General features: G+C 38.4%; 1 protein-coding gene across 1 annotated transcript in view; it reads left to right on the top strand.

The window, feature by feature from the left end:
• The window catches only part of LOC122814881, a 1525389-nt gene that overhangs the window by 639478 nt on the left and 869629 nt on the right, over window positions 1-16282 (top strand). Inside the window, exon 12 of the mRNA XM_044087155.1 lies at window positions 5951-6048. Within this exon, the coding sequence (XP_043943090.1) occupies window positions 5951-6048 (98 nt within the window). The remainder of the gene's footprint in view (window positions 1-5950; window positions 6049-16282) is intronic.

A 16282-nucleotide genomic window follows, 5' to 3' on the forward strand; every position in this document is an offset into this window, starting at 1 on the left:
TTGTTTGATGATGATGATGTGTGTGTGTGTGTGTGTGTGTGTGTGTGTGTGTGTGTGTGTGTGTGTGTGTGTGTGTGTGTGTGTGTGTGTGTGTTAGAGAGAAAGACTGTGGCATGTAATATGGCATCAAAGGCAGAGAAAGGACAACTGAAGTAATTTCTACAGTGTCAGCAATGCGTCTATGTGGATTGAATAGTAAATAGAATAGGTGTAACTCTGCCTTTTACAATGAAATTTGAGTATGAATCACAAGTGAGAGAAGAACACTTCATAGTATATGCCATTTAAAATAATTTCTCATTTACATGTCATTATGAGTTAACTTGCTTAGCCTTATTTGCTGCCATCATGCATTAATTTAAATGGCCTGTATGAGTCACGACCGACAAATGCTCATTTAAAGACTGGGCAGACACCCATAAATTATTTGTGCAATGACTGTGAATACCAACCATGGATTCAACAACGTTTTCATTCACCAGATGTCAACTTTCATAAGAGGCTATATCTGTAGCTGTATTTGTGGTTTGAGCATACCTCTATCAGTTTGCCTCTCTGTCTGTTTTTTTTTTCTCTTACACTATTATCGGAACCTTGATGGACAGGGAAAACTCATGAGCAAAGTAAGGGATGTGCTGTTAATATATGGACAGTTAGAAAGCTGGTTAAAAGTATTGAGAACAGTCATATTTTAAATAATGTACCATTTAACTGTCCAGGTATACTCCCTTCTATAGCAGCTCCCTAGCACCCTAAACTCGTTAAGATAGCACTTTTAAAACATATCTTACCAGAACGTCCAGAGACTAGGCATTAGTTAAGTTGCTTTTTTCCCACTTTTCTGAGAGTTAAAAAAGTTCAGTTACAGGCTTGCTGTTCCTGAACTGTTTGAAAGTTTCTGTGAGGCCATTTTTGCTTGGGCTGAAGGAGGGTCTCTCTGTTGATCAGTGGCAGTGAATAACATTGAGCAGCTTCCCTGCCCCCCCGTAGAGGTGGTTACTGACTTGAAACTGTAGTTTTATTGTCCGTTTTGGGTCTATTCCTGCTTCTTTCCAGCCCCTGCTATCAAGCACGCTTTAACGTGCTTTAGCGCGATTTAGCGCAGAGTTGCCACTAGAGCAGCATCAGGCAGCGCTGGTTAAACAAGGTTAAACTCTTTCTGGCTCCAGAAAGTCTGTTCTTCAATTTTTTCCTTAGAACTGCTCTGTTAGGAACCTAAACAGTTTACACCTTCACTAAAAAGTGCAGCACTTGTTCCAAATAGCTTTTTCTTCTCAAAAAGCTCAGCACTTGTCTTATAAGCATATCCCTTGTCTTATAAGCATTCTCTTTGCAGGTCAAGCACTCCTATATTATACAAATCTCTCACTAGCAAAACCCCCAGGAGTGCCCACTTCCCTGCTAAGCCCACTACTTTTCTGTCTCATACCAACTCATAATTCTTTCTAGCATGTCGAAGGGTCAGATGCTGGCATCCTCTCCTGCCCAGTTGGTGAATCTGGGAATTCTGAGACAATGTTACAATTGCCTCATGTACACGGACAACCCTCTCCTCCTCCCATGTAACACTAACACTTGTGAGAGATGCAGCTATTTAGCCAGACTGGAGGCTGAGCTCTCTCAACTCAGGACTGGCAAGACCAGGCAGGAGGAGAAGGCAACTACACACACCACAATACCAGTCTCACATAACTCAACCACACCACTGAATCAAACACATAAACACACTAAGACATACTCGGAGGCTCTGAGTAAAATTTACCTAAACAGCAGAGGCCTCCAAAGCAGACACCCAAGCAACTGCAAACTCAATACACCACACAAACAACACATAAACAACAAAATCAGTGTGCAAAACAGTCACTGCCCTTAAGGCCAAATACAACACCAAACATACTTGTCATAGGTAACTCCATAGTCAGACACACTGACGTCCCACTCACCAGGCTGAACAAGGAGAGGGTCACGGTAAGCTGCCTATCGGGCGCTAGAATCCGCCACATAACACAAGGACTCAGGTCACTCCACGGCAAGTACAAGTATGACACAGTCATTGTCCATGCTGGTGTGAACGACCTGAGATGTACCTCCCTGGACTACATGAAAAGAGACATAGAGGAGCTCTCTGATTATGTAGACCAGGCAGGTATGACCCTGACCCTGAGCAGTAGACTTCCTTCACAAGAATGATGCCACAATATAGTGACAAGATGATCAGCTTTAACAATTGGCTTAATTTCTGGTGTCATTCAAAGGGGATCCAGTGCCTGTCTGCCTGGGATGACATGCTCGACAAGCCATGCTGCTTCGCAAGGGATGGCTTGCACCTGTCACCCCTGGGATTCCGGATATTGGCTAAGGCTCTTGCCACCCCCATAGTGCCTTTTTAGGCAAGGCTCAAATTCTAAACCTACCACCCTAGAAAACAAAACGTGAAGAAACTAAGGGTAATGCTGCTCAATGCCAGAAGTCTAAATCTCAAAATGCACGCACTCGAGGCCCTTCTCAGTATGGAGAACATTGATGTCTGTGCTGTGACTGAAACCTGGTTCAAGGCTCCTGAGAGCACCCCGGCACTATCAGGTTTCATCTCATATCATGCGTTCCGGCCCCAAAACCCAGACCACACCACAAAAGGAGGGGGTGTATCCATATTCATCAAGGATACCCACACCTCCAGGTTGGTGGCTACGCATGAAGCATCGGAAACCATCCAGGTGCAATTAACCATAGGCAAAACTGCTCTACAATTTGTAGCATGCTACAGGCCACCCTCTCAAACTCAGGAAACCCACACAGCCTTCCTGAAGACACTGGAGGGTATAAATGTATCACCAAACACCATCATATTGGGTGACTTCAACTACCCGAATATAGACTGGGAACATTACTCAAGCCCAAACTTTCTAGCCCAAAGGTTCCTGGAGTTCATAAATTCAAATGCCATGGAACAACTAGTCACCGTCCCCACAAGAGGAGAAAATATACTAGATCTCATCATCACGAACATGGGGACAAAATGCTCCACACCGAAGTATATCCCTCATTGGTGAGATCAGATCATAAACTAATCTCACTAGAAATCCACATCCCACCCCCACCCCCAACAAAAAAAACCACAGTGAAGAACTTCTCTAAAGCAAACCTCACACTACTCAAGACAGGTGTGGTATCCTTCAACGCACCCGAGCCAATGGAAACCACAACCCAAGCTGCGGAAGCCCTTACAAATGCCTTCTATGAACACCTTCAGGACTGCATGGATCAGGCAATCCCAAATAAAACCAAGACTCTTTCCACCAAGGGCAAACGTCCAGTCTGGTGGACCCCAGCCATAAACAAACTTTACAATAAGAGGAGAAAGCTATTACATGATAGAGCAAAATCCCAAAAAGGGAAGGCATCTTTGATCAGCACTAGCAAGAAACTACGATCCCTCATAAAATCATCCAAGGCCAACTTTGAGAGAAAAATTGCCATAGATTCAAAAGACAATCATAAGGCCTTCTTCAGCTATGTCAGAAACCTGGGTGGAAACTCCCATATATGCTCAGAATTAGTCCAAAATGATACAAAAATCACTGAACCCACAGACATTGCCAACATACTGGCAGACAGGTTCAGCGCAAACTTCACCCCCCCTCTCCCCCCCAAAAGGAGAGATAACTATCCCAACTGAGTGTAGCCTCCCAGACATCTCAAATGCGCAGGTGAAAGCTGCTCTCTTTAAAGCTAAAAACACAGCATCAATGGGACCGGATGGGGTCCCCGGCTGTGTGCTACATGAACTTAATGAAGAACTAAACCTGCACATAAGGCAGCTGTTTAATCTTAGCCTCATCACAGGATATGTGCCCAAAGAGTGGCGTACGGCAACTGTGGTCCCACTCCACAAAGGCGGTGCCTCTACGGACCCTGGTAATTACCGCCCCATAAGCTTAACAAGCCTGGTCTGCAAAGCTATGGAGAGGATCATAATGGAACTCATAAACAAGGACATAGGGGACTTACAGACCTTGGACCCAACCCAGTTTGGCTTTGTCAAGGGCAGATCTTGCCTTTTGAACTTGGTCGACTTCTTCGAAACAGTCACCAAGGCCATTGATGAGGGAAAGGCAGTCCATACAGCCTACCTTGACCTTGCAAAAGCTTTCGACACAATACCCCACTCGGGTATTATAGAGAAACTTACCAGCTTAAATGCAAACTCATATGTCACAAGATGGGTTGCAAACTGGCTAAAGGACAGAACCCACAGGGTTAGAGTTGCTGGAGCCATGTCAGACTCCAAGCCGGTTACAAGTGGAGTCCCACAGGGCTCAGTTCTTGGCCCCCTATTGTTCGGCATCTACTTCTCAGAAGTACAGGCAAACATAGGAGGACTATGGCTGACAAAGTTTGCAGATGACTGCAAACTGGGTGCCATAGTGGATAGTACATCGGATGCAGACATCCTTCAGAGGGGTCTCACAGAAACTGATAGCTGGTGCCAGAGCCATGGCCTGAAGTTAAATGCAAAAAAGTGTATAGTCATACCCTTCGGGAAAAACAAGGTAACCCCAAGCTACCATATAGGTGGCAACCCACTAAGCACAGAAGAGGTTATCAGGGACCTGGGGACCCAGGTTGACAGTGGCCTCTCGTTTGACACTCACATTGCTAAAGTGGTTCGAAAGACCTTCTACATTGCCCACCTGATCATGAAGGGATTCACATCCAGATCAAGTGAGGTCATTGTTCCCCTGTACTCTTCACTTATCAGACCAATGATCGAGTACAATGCCCCATTCAGGATGTATCTCACCCGACACCTGCAGCAATTGGAGAGACCCCAAAAGTTCCTCACCAAAAGGATAAAGGGACTCCAAAACCTGTCATATGCTGCCAGACTGAAGAAACTCCAACTCTATTCAGTTGCATACCGTCTGCTCAGAGGTGACCTGTGCCTGACATACAAGGCCATGACCAACCCGGAATTAATGGACATGCTCCACCTCAAAAAACCAAATCCACCAAAACCACTAGAGCAAGAGACTTAAACCTTAGCATGGATATAAATAGGACGTGTTGGAGGGATAGATTTATCACCCAAAGACTCCCCATGCTGTGGAATAAAATCCCGGTCCATGTGAGGCAGAGCACCTAGCTGGCTCTGTTCAAGAGAAATCTTGACCGGTGGATGGGAGATCGTAGGTTTACCCCGGGAATCATCTCTGTGTCACTACTGGACAGAGGCAAAACAAACTAATGGGCACAGTATTTCTAACATAAGGGGCAGCGTAAGCCACATAACTTTGGGCTAGGCTTATAAATGCCCTAGGGCAGTTAGCCTAGTATAAACCTATGAACCTATGAACCTATGTGAATGGATTAATTTCTATTGAGATATACGCGTTTTATAATGGACATGTGGACCGGGATATTCAGTCAGCATGCATGTGCTGGAATATCAATTGTACCTTTGTAATTTTGCTGCTAAAATATCATTTACTGTTGTACAAAATTCCATTTTACTCCTTACCTTATGCATAATTATTATACAATGTTCTATTATGTCTGCATATGTTATATGCATTTGGATTCAGTTGTATACAGTAAAAACGTATATTTGTTCAGGGTTTCCATCTTGCACTTTCCCAGTAAACATACTCTTTGACAAGTTACAAAACCAGTAGAATACTGTGGTTCAGCTCTTTAGATATTATATTTATAATCCACATTTCTTTATCTTCTTTCGTTTAGTCACACTTAGCCTTGTGATTAATAACATTTTCCCACTGGTAGGACTGTGGCATATGTATATTAAGTGACTTTTTTTTAGTAGTGTCTTTTTTTTTCCAATAAACATCTTCATTAAATTATCACGTATGGCATAGGCAATCTTACATTTAAATAAATGAAAACAAACAATAGTGTCGTATTGCATTTATGACTAAAATTTCTCTTCCAGGTCCAAAATCACCTAGAAAATTCACTGTTGATACCATTAGTAGGAAAATACAATGGGAGAAGCTTTCTGACTGTGAAGGAACAATTATTGCTTACCAGGTAAATATCACCTGTTCCTTAAGTTTACATAGGAAGTCTGTATTTCATGATATGCTACATACAATGTGTTTATCATGCTACTTTTATATACAGAAAGCTTATGCTCTACATTGCCCAATGTATTCTAATACTAAATTCTCAGTAGTATTGGCACTGTTCTGTGTTACCCACAATTTCTCTGCAGTTAAAAGTGGGAAGGAGGGTTTCTGTATAACTAAACTTGTTTGCCATTGCTTCATTACTTCACTTGTGTGAGATGATATTACTACTCTCATAGCTACTTCTCTGGCAATAGTGTGTGGCGGGGCTTTCATGATGTCCTGAATATATAAAGTTCCTGTTTGGAAATAGGGGGAGTTTGGGCTTGTGATAAAACTGGGGTAAAATTGGGGATGATCTAAAATGCACATTATGCATTTCACTGAATAATGTACTGCATTATTTTCTAATGAACATGGTAGTGCACTCTATTAAGTTGTCCCGCACTTGTAGCAATGACATGTCTATCTGCTTATATATGATTGTGTGGACACACATGCTGTACATAATTTCATAACTGACCTGTTCACAAAATCTAATTGCACATTGTTATTCTTAACATTATTCTTAACACTGCATGCTGTACACTGTAGATCCTCCCCCACTCAATTTAGTGAATCTAAGAACTGATAGGACAGTAGAGTACTAGAATAAACTGGAAATAACTGCTTGAAACTGGAAAGAGACTGAAATGAATGTCTTTATATTTTAATTACCCAGAACTGTGCTAAACAGGTGCCAGTTTCTCCTTTATGTGCCAAATCTTCTTCTACCTTTCAGAACAAAAGTCTGCATGCACTGTAGTTTGGTTAAGAATGTTTTATTATGTAAAGTGGAGGTAGATGTCCATAATAATCAGATAAAATTGTACTGTCTCCAATAACAGTGCTGATAAACTGAAATAGACTGTATTACAATGTTTTTAGCTTCTGCACTAATTATACCATCTGTAAGTTCTGTTTTCAGAATGTTAAATTGCACTGTCTCCAATAACAGTGCTGATAAACTAAAACAGACTGAATTATTATGTCCGTAGCTTCTGCACCCATATTCCTTGCCTTGTGATTAATATAATTAATATTCTGGCATGCTGGCTATTTGACCTGACGTCTGCACTCTGTCTCGAGTGTCTGAACCAAACTTCTGAGGACTTCACTGCACTGCAATGACATTCTGCTTATCAGTCCAAAAGAACTAAATAACTGTGTCTAAAGTATCTCCTAATAATGTCAAAACTCTGTAAATTTCTACACACCTCTTTAACCTTGATTCACAGGCCTCAAACCATCTAAAAAGAGCTCTTTCTACTCAATGTACTACACATTCTGTTCTTATCAGTACTCTTGACTGAACTTTACTTTCACTGAAACTGTATGCAAACTGTGAAGCCTGCTTTATTATGGCTGCATTTCTAGACTTATGCAAAGAAAATACTCTAGTTTTGTCTAACAACCTACTTTTAAATGAAACCTGATCTTACAGTGAATGTCTCCACTCCTCCCACCTCCAAAGAGTGCAGGTAATATAGTCTTGGATGCTAATGCACAAGTATAAAGAATCTGCATATAATGTAGTACACATGGAGGATGGAAGCTCATTTCCAGCTTCTCTATTGTTTACTGAGTATCTTGATGAAGTTTATATGTTCTGAATCAAAGAAGGTACTTAAATTATTTGTATGTTATTATGATTTCTTATTTGAATTTGATTCTGCATGTATCCTGACAAATATACCGGAGGTCAAAACTGTGAAAATATTTTTGCTGCAGTGAAAAAAATTTTTTTTTCATGAATATATGATACTAAAAGAAGGGGAATGCCAAATTCCATGAATTTGGTGAGCTGCATAATTTATTAATTAATGACTGAGTAATCAGTGGTATAATAAATGATTAATAAAGAGACAGACACTGTAATAAAGAGACAGGCTATTAAGAGAAGCAGACATGATCGTATAAACAGCTATATATATATATATATATATATATATATGTGTGTGTGTGTGAAGATCAAATTACAGTAAATGAGCATATTGAAAGCTAGAGATGTATGAAGGCCAAGTTTGAGTCCAAGTGCATAGTAAAAAGGATTAACTAAGGACGTAGGTAGGTATATGTAAGATAAAATAAGATCCAAACAAAACTGTATAAATGAGTTCTAAAGTGAAAATGTTTTATAATAATAATAATGGAGACAAAAAAGATGCATAAAAATGATGGTGCAGTTGAAATTCAAGCCAACACTGTCCAGCTATTAATCAGTTTTGTACAATATGTGCTAGCCATAAACATTTACAGAGACCTGCAAAAAGAAATACAAGTGTATTCAAAACAGTTTGCATGTTGTTGACCAGAAAGAAGTGTCTGTGTAAATACTGTTCCAAGCAGCTTTAAAGACCTCTAAATTTTCATAAGTTCTTACACTTTTAGGATAGGGAAATGGCATTCTATTCATCAACTACCTTTTCTGTGAACCATTTACCATTTTATGATATGTGTTTAGCAAGTTCAATGAACCAGAAGGCTCACATTTCCTTAGTCCATGATATCCCTATAAAATGGTAATTTATGCTTTAAGTACCTGTCTTAAGTCTGTGGTATAAACAGGAAAGCACTGAAATGGCAAGCCACCAGTCCGCAAAGTATGCCACACCAGTATTTATTAACTATTTAAAGACAAAAAAAAAAACTCATAAAAGGCTTAACGAATCATCGCGTTTTTTGTCTTAATTCCAGACTTTATCAGATGAAAAAGAGCCACAGTTTCTTAACCTATCATTGTATGACAGTTTATCTTCTCTTTGTATGACATTTTATCTTCTCTATTTTTAATTTGGTAAATCTGTGTTGTACTTTCTCTAATTTCAGCCTTTTTGCATTTGTAAGAGAATACCACAACTGAATGATGTATGCAATTTTTGTTTGTATTACTAATGTCAGGCAACATGTCCAGATATTTTGAAACATTCACTGATTAATTTGATTGACCTGGTAAAAATTTTGTCTGTTGTGCGCTATGATGCCCAAATATTTGAGTGCATTACATAATATTTAATGCTATATTTTCTATCGTATGTTTGGTCCTAACAGAATTTATCACCATGTGACTTTCCTCTGACCATTTCAGATAAGATCTTATAAGCAATTTTGCAATTTTGCTATGTATGCATTATTATTTTGTTTGCCTAACTTTAAATTGTCTGCTTAGAAGCATTATGTCTGAGGTATTTACTTATCAAATATATAAATGTTGAAGAGATAAGGCCCAAATACAAACCCATGAAGAATATGTCATCCATAGCCCATATCCTGTCCTATCATAAAGTCTGCTAGAGCTCCTTGTCAAAGCCTACCAACAAGCCATATACTGATCCACCAAGTTGATAGAAAAAGCCATTTTATGTGATATTCTGCCAACAGCTTCTGTTCTACTGTCAGATGCTGAAGTCAGTAAACGATACACACATTAATGTTTTCAATATCTGCTATAATGTTATTGTAAAAATGGTTGCAAGGTGTTGTTGTGGAGTGTTCCTTACCATAGGCATGCTGATCGATGTTAGTAAATCCTTTGTTATGTAAATAATACCTTAACATATGTTATTTATTTATTTATTTATTTGTTTGTTTGTTTCCATTTGTTGGCCAGGAATAATCCAAATGAGCTAAAAACCCTATTTCAGTGGAGGTGGGGGATGAAAAGCTCTGCAGTTATACAGCAAGCTTGAATACATATGCAAAGCAATTACAAAATACATATGTACATGTATAGAAAACCTCAGTAATGAAGTTTGCAAATAAATATGTTGACAGTATATGGCAACAGTATAAATATAAGGTTAAGAACATAGTATTGTGGTTAAAGGCAGAAATAGAAGTATGGAGAAATAGAAGCACTGTGATTTCCATTGTTTATTTTTTCTAAACTGGAGAGTAGAATAATAAGATTATAGTTTTTTATACGTTTTCATGAGCCCGCATCACTGTAAAGACTGGCATAACAATAGTTGCTTTCTTAATGGTGGGTGTAGTTCCTCCCTCGCACATTGCTGTAAAGACTGGCATAACAACAGTTGCTTTCTTAATGGTGGGTGTAGTTCTTCTCTAAGTGTATGGAAGTATTTATTAGTTATCCCATTCCTATCTGCCATCAAGTTTTGCCCCTAAAGTAGTAGCCTTAGAAGTATGTTATAGTGTATATTATATTACTCATTAAATTTCCATTTAGTAGACTACTATTATTCATAGGACTCATGGAAGTTCAAAGCTACTGAATCTTGTGACCCTTATACTTCACCAGTTTCTACTCTAGCCTGTAGGCCTCCTCTCCTCTCCTCACCCCTCCGCTCAAGGAGGGCTAGGTCAGTCAAGCCCTAAGTGAATCTATGAATACCCATCCAATTAGCCAGGTCTCATCTGAAGGCTGATAGTATACTGTACTGCTTTATTGTAGAGATAGTATATTTCAAAGATGAGGGTAACATTGAGTAATGACTTTTTTCTGTCCACCTTGTTTTACTGATATGCTGAAGCTGGTTTAGATTCCCTTTTCCTGGTACATGTGAGACTTTGATTTGGGGAGGTATAAGAGGCACTGGACTAGAGTCTAAGATTGCTTGGAAGGCAAAGTATAGGCATTCTCTGAGTAACCTATGACATGTTAAAAAAAGACAGTGTTATAAGGGCTATCTGGTAGTTTAGGGATTTTAAGCTTGTGATCCCCTTTATTAGAATCACCTAGGGAGTTTCAGCTGTGATATGTCTGGTGAGAAACATCCCAATTTATCATAAAACTTAACAAAAATGATCAGATAAAATCTTAAGCATATCACTATTGTCATCTAATTTGTTAGCATTCTGTTTTAGGACAATATTACACCAGGGCTTATGTTCCATCAATGAGTATTGAAAAAAAAAACTTTGTGTTGTCCCTCATGTTGGCTCCCAGCCTGCTAGCATAGAGCAATTGCTCCTATTTTACAATTTGCTAAATATTAATCTGGAGGGTGTTTATTTCAGTTCTACGTATCTATTTCCACCTGCTCTTCGTTGTTTATATCAACCACATCACAGTTGCTCAGACATCTCGATTACTGTGTGGAGCCATAATAATAAAATCTTCCACAGCTATGCTGATTATATACTTGTATGTGAAGTTTGCAAGGAGAATATCCTACACATATTAAACATGATGCTATGACAGTGATGTATGCTCAAGGTGAAAGTGCCAGTAGCTTAAAAGGTAATATACAGCAGGAAGTAAAGTTACAGAAACTTCAGGCAACATTTTATACAATTAAAGTCAATACAACTTGTGAAAATTATTGTTAATGCTATAAAACAAAACTGGATTCACATGTTATTTATCTGCAATATCAGAATAATGGTATTAAAAGAGAGTATTACCTACTGCTGAAAAATGGTTTCAGCAATGTCAAAAAATATATGTGTTTAAGTACTGCATACAAACCAAAGATAAAACCATATAAAATAAGACAAAGAAAGCTATAAGTTGTGAACATTTAAGACACTATTAGGAAGATACATATTCCTTTGTCTTCTTTTTAGTATTTCATCTGCAACAGAGGTATTCCAAAGGCCTCTTGAACAGGTAATTTAAGTTGTGGAAAGTGTAGTAAGCATAGGTTCACAGACTCATAGATTAGTATGTAGTAAACATAGGTTCACAGATGTATAAGTTAGTACTAGACAAGTGATCTGAATGACCATATAGAACATGGCCATGCACTCTAAGAGTTATAGCTGGTAGATTTTCCCCTTCTTGATAAGAGTCATACTGCTATTCCAAAGGCAGCATTTGTGTGAACCCATCCAATCTTCAGTAATTAAGTTGAAAGATGACAATGTGTTAATTGGTTTAACATTCAAAAAAAGTTTGTTTTACAAATAAGGAACCCTTTAGGTAAAAAAAACTAGCACTCCAAGAAATTATGTTTTTTATGGTGTAAGTTGTAAACTCTGGATTGAGTGTTCCTAACATTACCAGTGTTTCAGAGGTGAAAAATAAGAGTAACAAGACAATTTTTAAATAGCCCTGTAGGCTACACAGAGATCCTCACACAGGACTTGTTATGAGACAGAAATTTAGTGGGGGGTTCAGACTAAATTGGGAGCAAACACAACCAATATATTTTATTCTTCTGGTGGGAAAAAATGAGATCTTTCCAACTGGGTTATTTGTATACTTGGCCTAATAAGGTAAGAATGTAGGGAGACTATGCCACCTCTAGAGCTAGGAGATATATCTCTGACAATCTGCTGTGCATTATAAAAAAGTTGTCCTTTTTATTTTTGCTTTGTTGATTGAGTTAGTCCCACTAGACCAGTGACTTCTTTTCAAGGGATCATCAAGGTTATATCCATAGTAACTAGTGGAAAACTGGCCAGGGTACCAGGAAACTTACCCTACTCAGCTAAAACATTTACTTTATAATTAAAGAATAGTTAGACATTAAAGAATTTACCTAAATAATGACAATATCATCATTAAATGGGTTTCCATTTATTTGATAGTAAACAAAAAAAATGCCCAAATTCAATTACACTGTCTTTTTTAAGTCTAATTCCAAAGTAGGAACACCAAGTGTTGGTTTTATCCATCCCTCTTGAAAATATGAGTCTGTAGGGGTGTAAATAATGACACCTAGTTTGTAATCAGCTGAAACCTGGCCAACCACATACCTCGTATATCTGCCTTCACATCACAAAAATAGATTGCAGAGAAAATGGAACCTAGTAATAGAGCCCTAAGAAACTCTAGTAATGACTGGTATGTTAGACAAGAAGGTACAATTAACTTTTTCTGTTCACTATAAAAGCCATTATGTACTCTATTGAGTGATATGTGTGTTAATATTTAAGCTGGTAAGCTTATCATCAATACCCTCATGGAAAACTGCATCCAATGCCTTAGTAAAGTAGAGATAAACATTATAGATTGAATGACTTCCATCAATGGCATCAGTCATACCCTCAACAAAATCAGCCATACTACGCAAGTAATACCTGATCTTTGCAAAATGGATCTGACCAAGTTCAAGCACTTGTAAAGTTCTTAATTTACTGTTAATAAAATTAACCAAAATGTACTCCTGTAGTGTACAAATAATACTGCTAATGCTAATAGAATGTAAATTTACAAGGTAACTGCATGCAGGTGAACCAAAGTCACTGTTTTCCATAAATCAAGCATATAGTCTGTGGAGGAATTTAGATTAAAAAGCTTATAAAGAGTTTCCAAAGTAGTGTACTTTGTGCTAACAAAATAGAGTAGTATACTACTGCAGCTTATGCATTTGCTATTTTAGTTTTATTAATAGCTTCCTTGTTATGGCTCATAGAGATAATGAGATGACTACAACTTAAAGATTCAAGGGAGGGAACATGAGGGAGAATGAGATAAAGAGAATATGTAGCAAATTTATCAACCTGGACAATAGTTATGGCTTTTGTATAACAATAGGTGGTACCATCAATTCCAACTCAGAGCTGTATTATCTCAAATACTCTTTAAATATCTGAAAATTGTTGTGGTCATCCTTGGAAGAGTTAGATACCTTCAAATCATGCTTAGCCTTACCACTCCTAATGATTCATTTGAGGATACTAAAGACCTGCTTGTAGACCTCCTTCCAGTTGAGGTACAGACATTTTTATATTATACATATAATATTGATACCATACAAGTGGTTGTCTTTCTTGAATTCCACTATAAGGGTTAACTCTTGAATTTAGAAACATACTTATGCCTCATAGCATTGTTGCTTCACAGCAAGAGGGTCTCCTGTTCGATTCTCGGCTGGAGCGCCTTATGTGTGGAGTCTACATGTCCTCCCCATGGTCAAGTGGTGTTAAAAAACATGCGTAGAATGGACGTGCCTTCGCTGAAGGCTGGGCATCGAGCTGGCACCTCGGCACCTGTAAAAAATCTACTGCCAATCATTAGCAAACCAGAGTTCCGCTGTGGTGACCCCTAAAAGCCGAAAGAACAAATGAACAAACTTATGCCTCATAGGTACAGATAATACACTGGCTGTAAAAAGCATGGGTAAATGTAATGTTTTCAAAGATTAAGTCAGCATAGGGAAAAGACACCTTTGAATTCCTTTAGGTATTCAAAAAGAGATACAAGTTTTGCTTCGGGGTAGCATCTGGATCTAATTGAGTTTATTCCCTGTCTGATAATAATTGTGATAGGAAACAAATAGGTTTATAGTCAAATGAGTTCATAAAGGCAAGATCAAATATATTATTCCTCCTGATGGGACCTTGTACAATTTGATCAGGGGAGCTGCTATTAATGAATTCTAGGAAGAGCTGGGGATAGATGTTGTCTGTGTAAGACTCTCATTTGATAAATGGATTAATGAAGTCATCTAATCTAAGTACATTGGAATTAATAGACAAGGAATTTAACCTGTTCAGGTGCATTATATGGTCCTTTGTTGACAATGAAGGGGTTCTTTACTTAGTGATAATGTGGCATTTAACTATATTAAATTTCACAAAGATGTCAAGGAGTTCAATATCAGAAGCCTGAAATATTGAGCACAATTTATTTTTAAGCAAGATGAAAACAGATACTCCTCCACTGGCCTCAGATAATCTTAATGATGAATAGATGCCACACATTGATACTGAGATTCTTATAAAGACAATACTACCAGGGTTCTGAACTGCACACATATGAATATGCTTGAATGCCAGGAAAGGCTGTAAATTGGTCAATTTATTATTCAGACTCTTTGAACTAACACAGCCACCTAAATGTAGATTAGAATGTACTAGGTTAGAATGTGTAAGAGCTGTATATTATGAAAAAAGGGCACTATGAGGAAAACAATTCTATACAATGTGTAGCATACGTGAGGACAGAGGTGAAGCTTGGCAATGTAAGCAGGCCTATCAGTCAGTAATGTCCTTGTTGATACCCACTGGATCCCTCCCTGGAATGATACAAGTTAGCAAGCCAATTATTAAATCAATTATTTATTTTTGAAATTGGGTCATTTTTCCTTGCAGAAGACAGAATAATGGTCCAGAAAAGTGCATTCTCTGCCTATACATTTTCTACAGAGATCAGTAGTATCTCTCTGCATCTGTGTCAGTACAGAGCTTATTTATATAGACATGGGCAAAACAGGAGCATGCTCATATTTCAGGTGAATGGACTTAATGATTCTGGTCACATTATGCATCATGGTGCCATTGAAACAGTTGACCATGACCCTATCCTTGCATGATCTGGTGAATGGAGCACCAGTGCACTTGTGTATACCTATGGCTACTAAATTAGTATACAAGGTTTCAGCCTCAGGAGCTGTTAAAAGTGAAGGTTTAGAGACAGAGTGACTCAGTTTAAGTGCAGATGGTGGTGTAAGTGTGGATGTGCTAGAGTGACATGTGAGTGTTTTCATGTTTGTATGTACATGTATATGGTGTGTGTGTGTGTGTGTGTGTGTGTGTGTGTGTGTGTGTGTGTGTGTGTGTGTGTGTGTGTGTGTGTGTGTGTGTGTGTGTGTGTGTGTGTGTGTGTGCGTGCTTAGTATTTGCACAGATAAAGGGTCAACTCCAGACATAATTGTTTGCTTAAATTTCCAGTTCCCTCCTTCACACCTTGAAGAAGCAATATCATCTGTGATACCTGCCCAACAAATGCTTGGAGGTTTAATGAACCTAAAGCCCCCACTAAGGACTAGGCTAATTCAGGAACAAAAAGAGTAACATCCTTTGGAAAAAGCCAAACTGCCTAGCAGGTGCTGTCTCCTTCCCACTTAAGTAGACTTTCTATTAGTGAAACTTTATAGTAGAGCAGTGTTACCAGTGTCACAGGCATATGTTGTTTGCCAGTGCAGTGAGACATGTCTATTATCCATACTGATTCATAGAATCTCATGAATGAACTGGCATAGTTTGGGTGTAGGATGTTTGTGGAGGTGGACAAAAACTATGTATTCACAAGTATTTCAGCAGGATTTACCATAAATATGTGCAAATACATTTAAAAAGATAAACACTTTCAGTACTTTCACTCATAATGCCTGGTCATAAAAACACTGCAATAAAAATGCTTGTCAGTAATTCTGATTTCAATATGGGTCATTGAGAGAGATTATTTACCACCGATTACCTTCCTTCATATTTTCAAATAGTAAATTCTTATTTGTCATGGGGTT

Source organism: Protopterus annectens, chromosome 1.part1 (assembly GCF_019279795.1).
Source record: "Protopterus annectens isolate FY-2018-M chromosome 1.part1, PAN1.0, whole genome shotgun sequence".
Classification (NCBI taxonomy): domain Eukaryota; kingdom Metazoa; phylum Chordata; order Ceratodontiformes; family Protopteridae; genus Protopterus; species Protopterus annectens.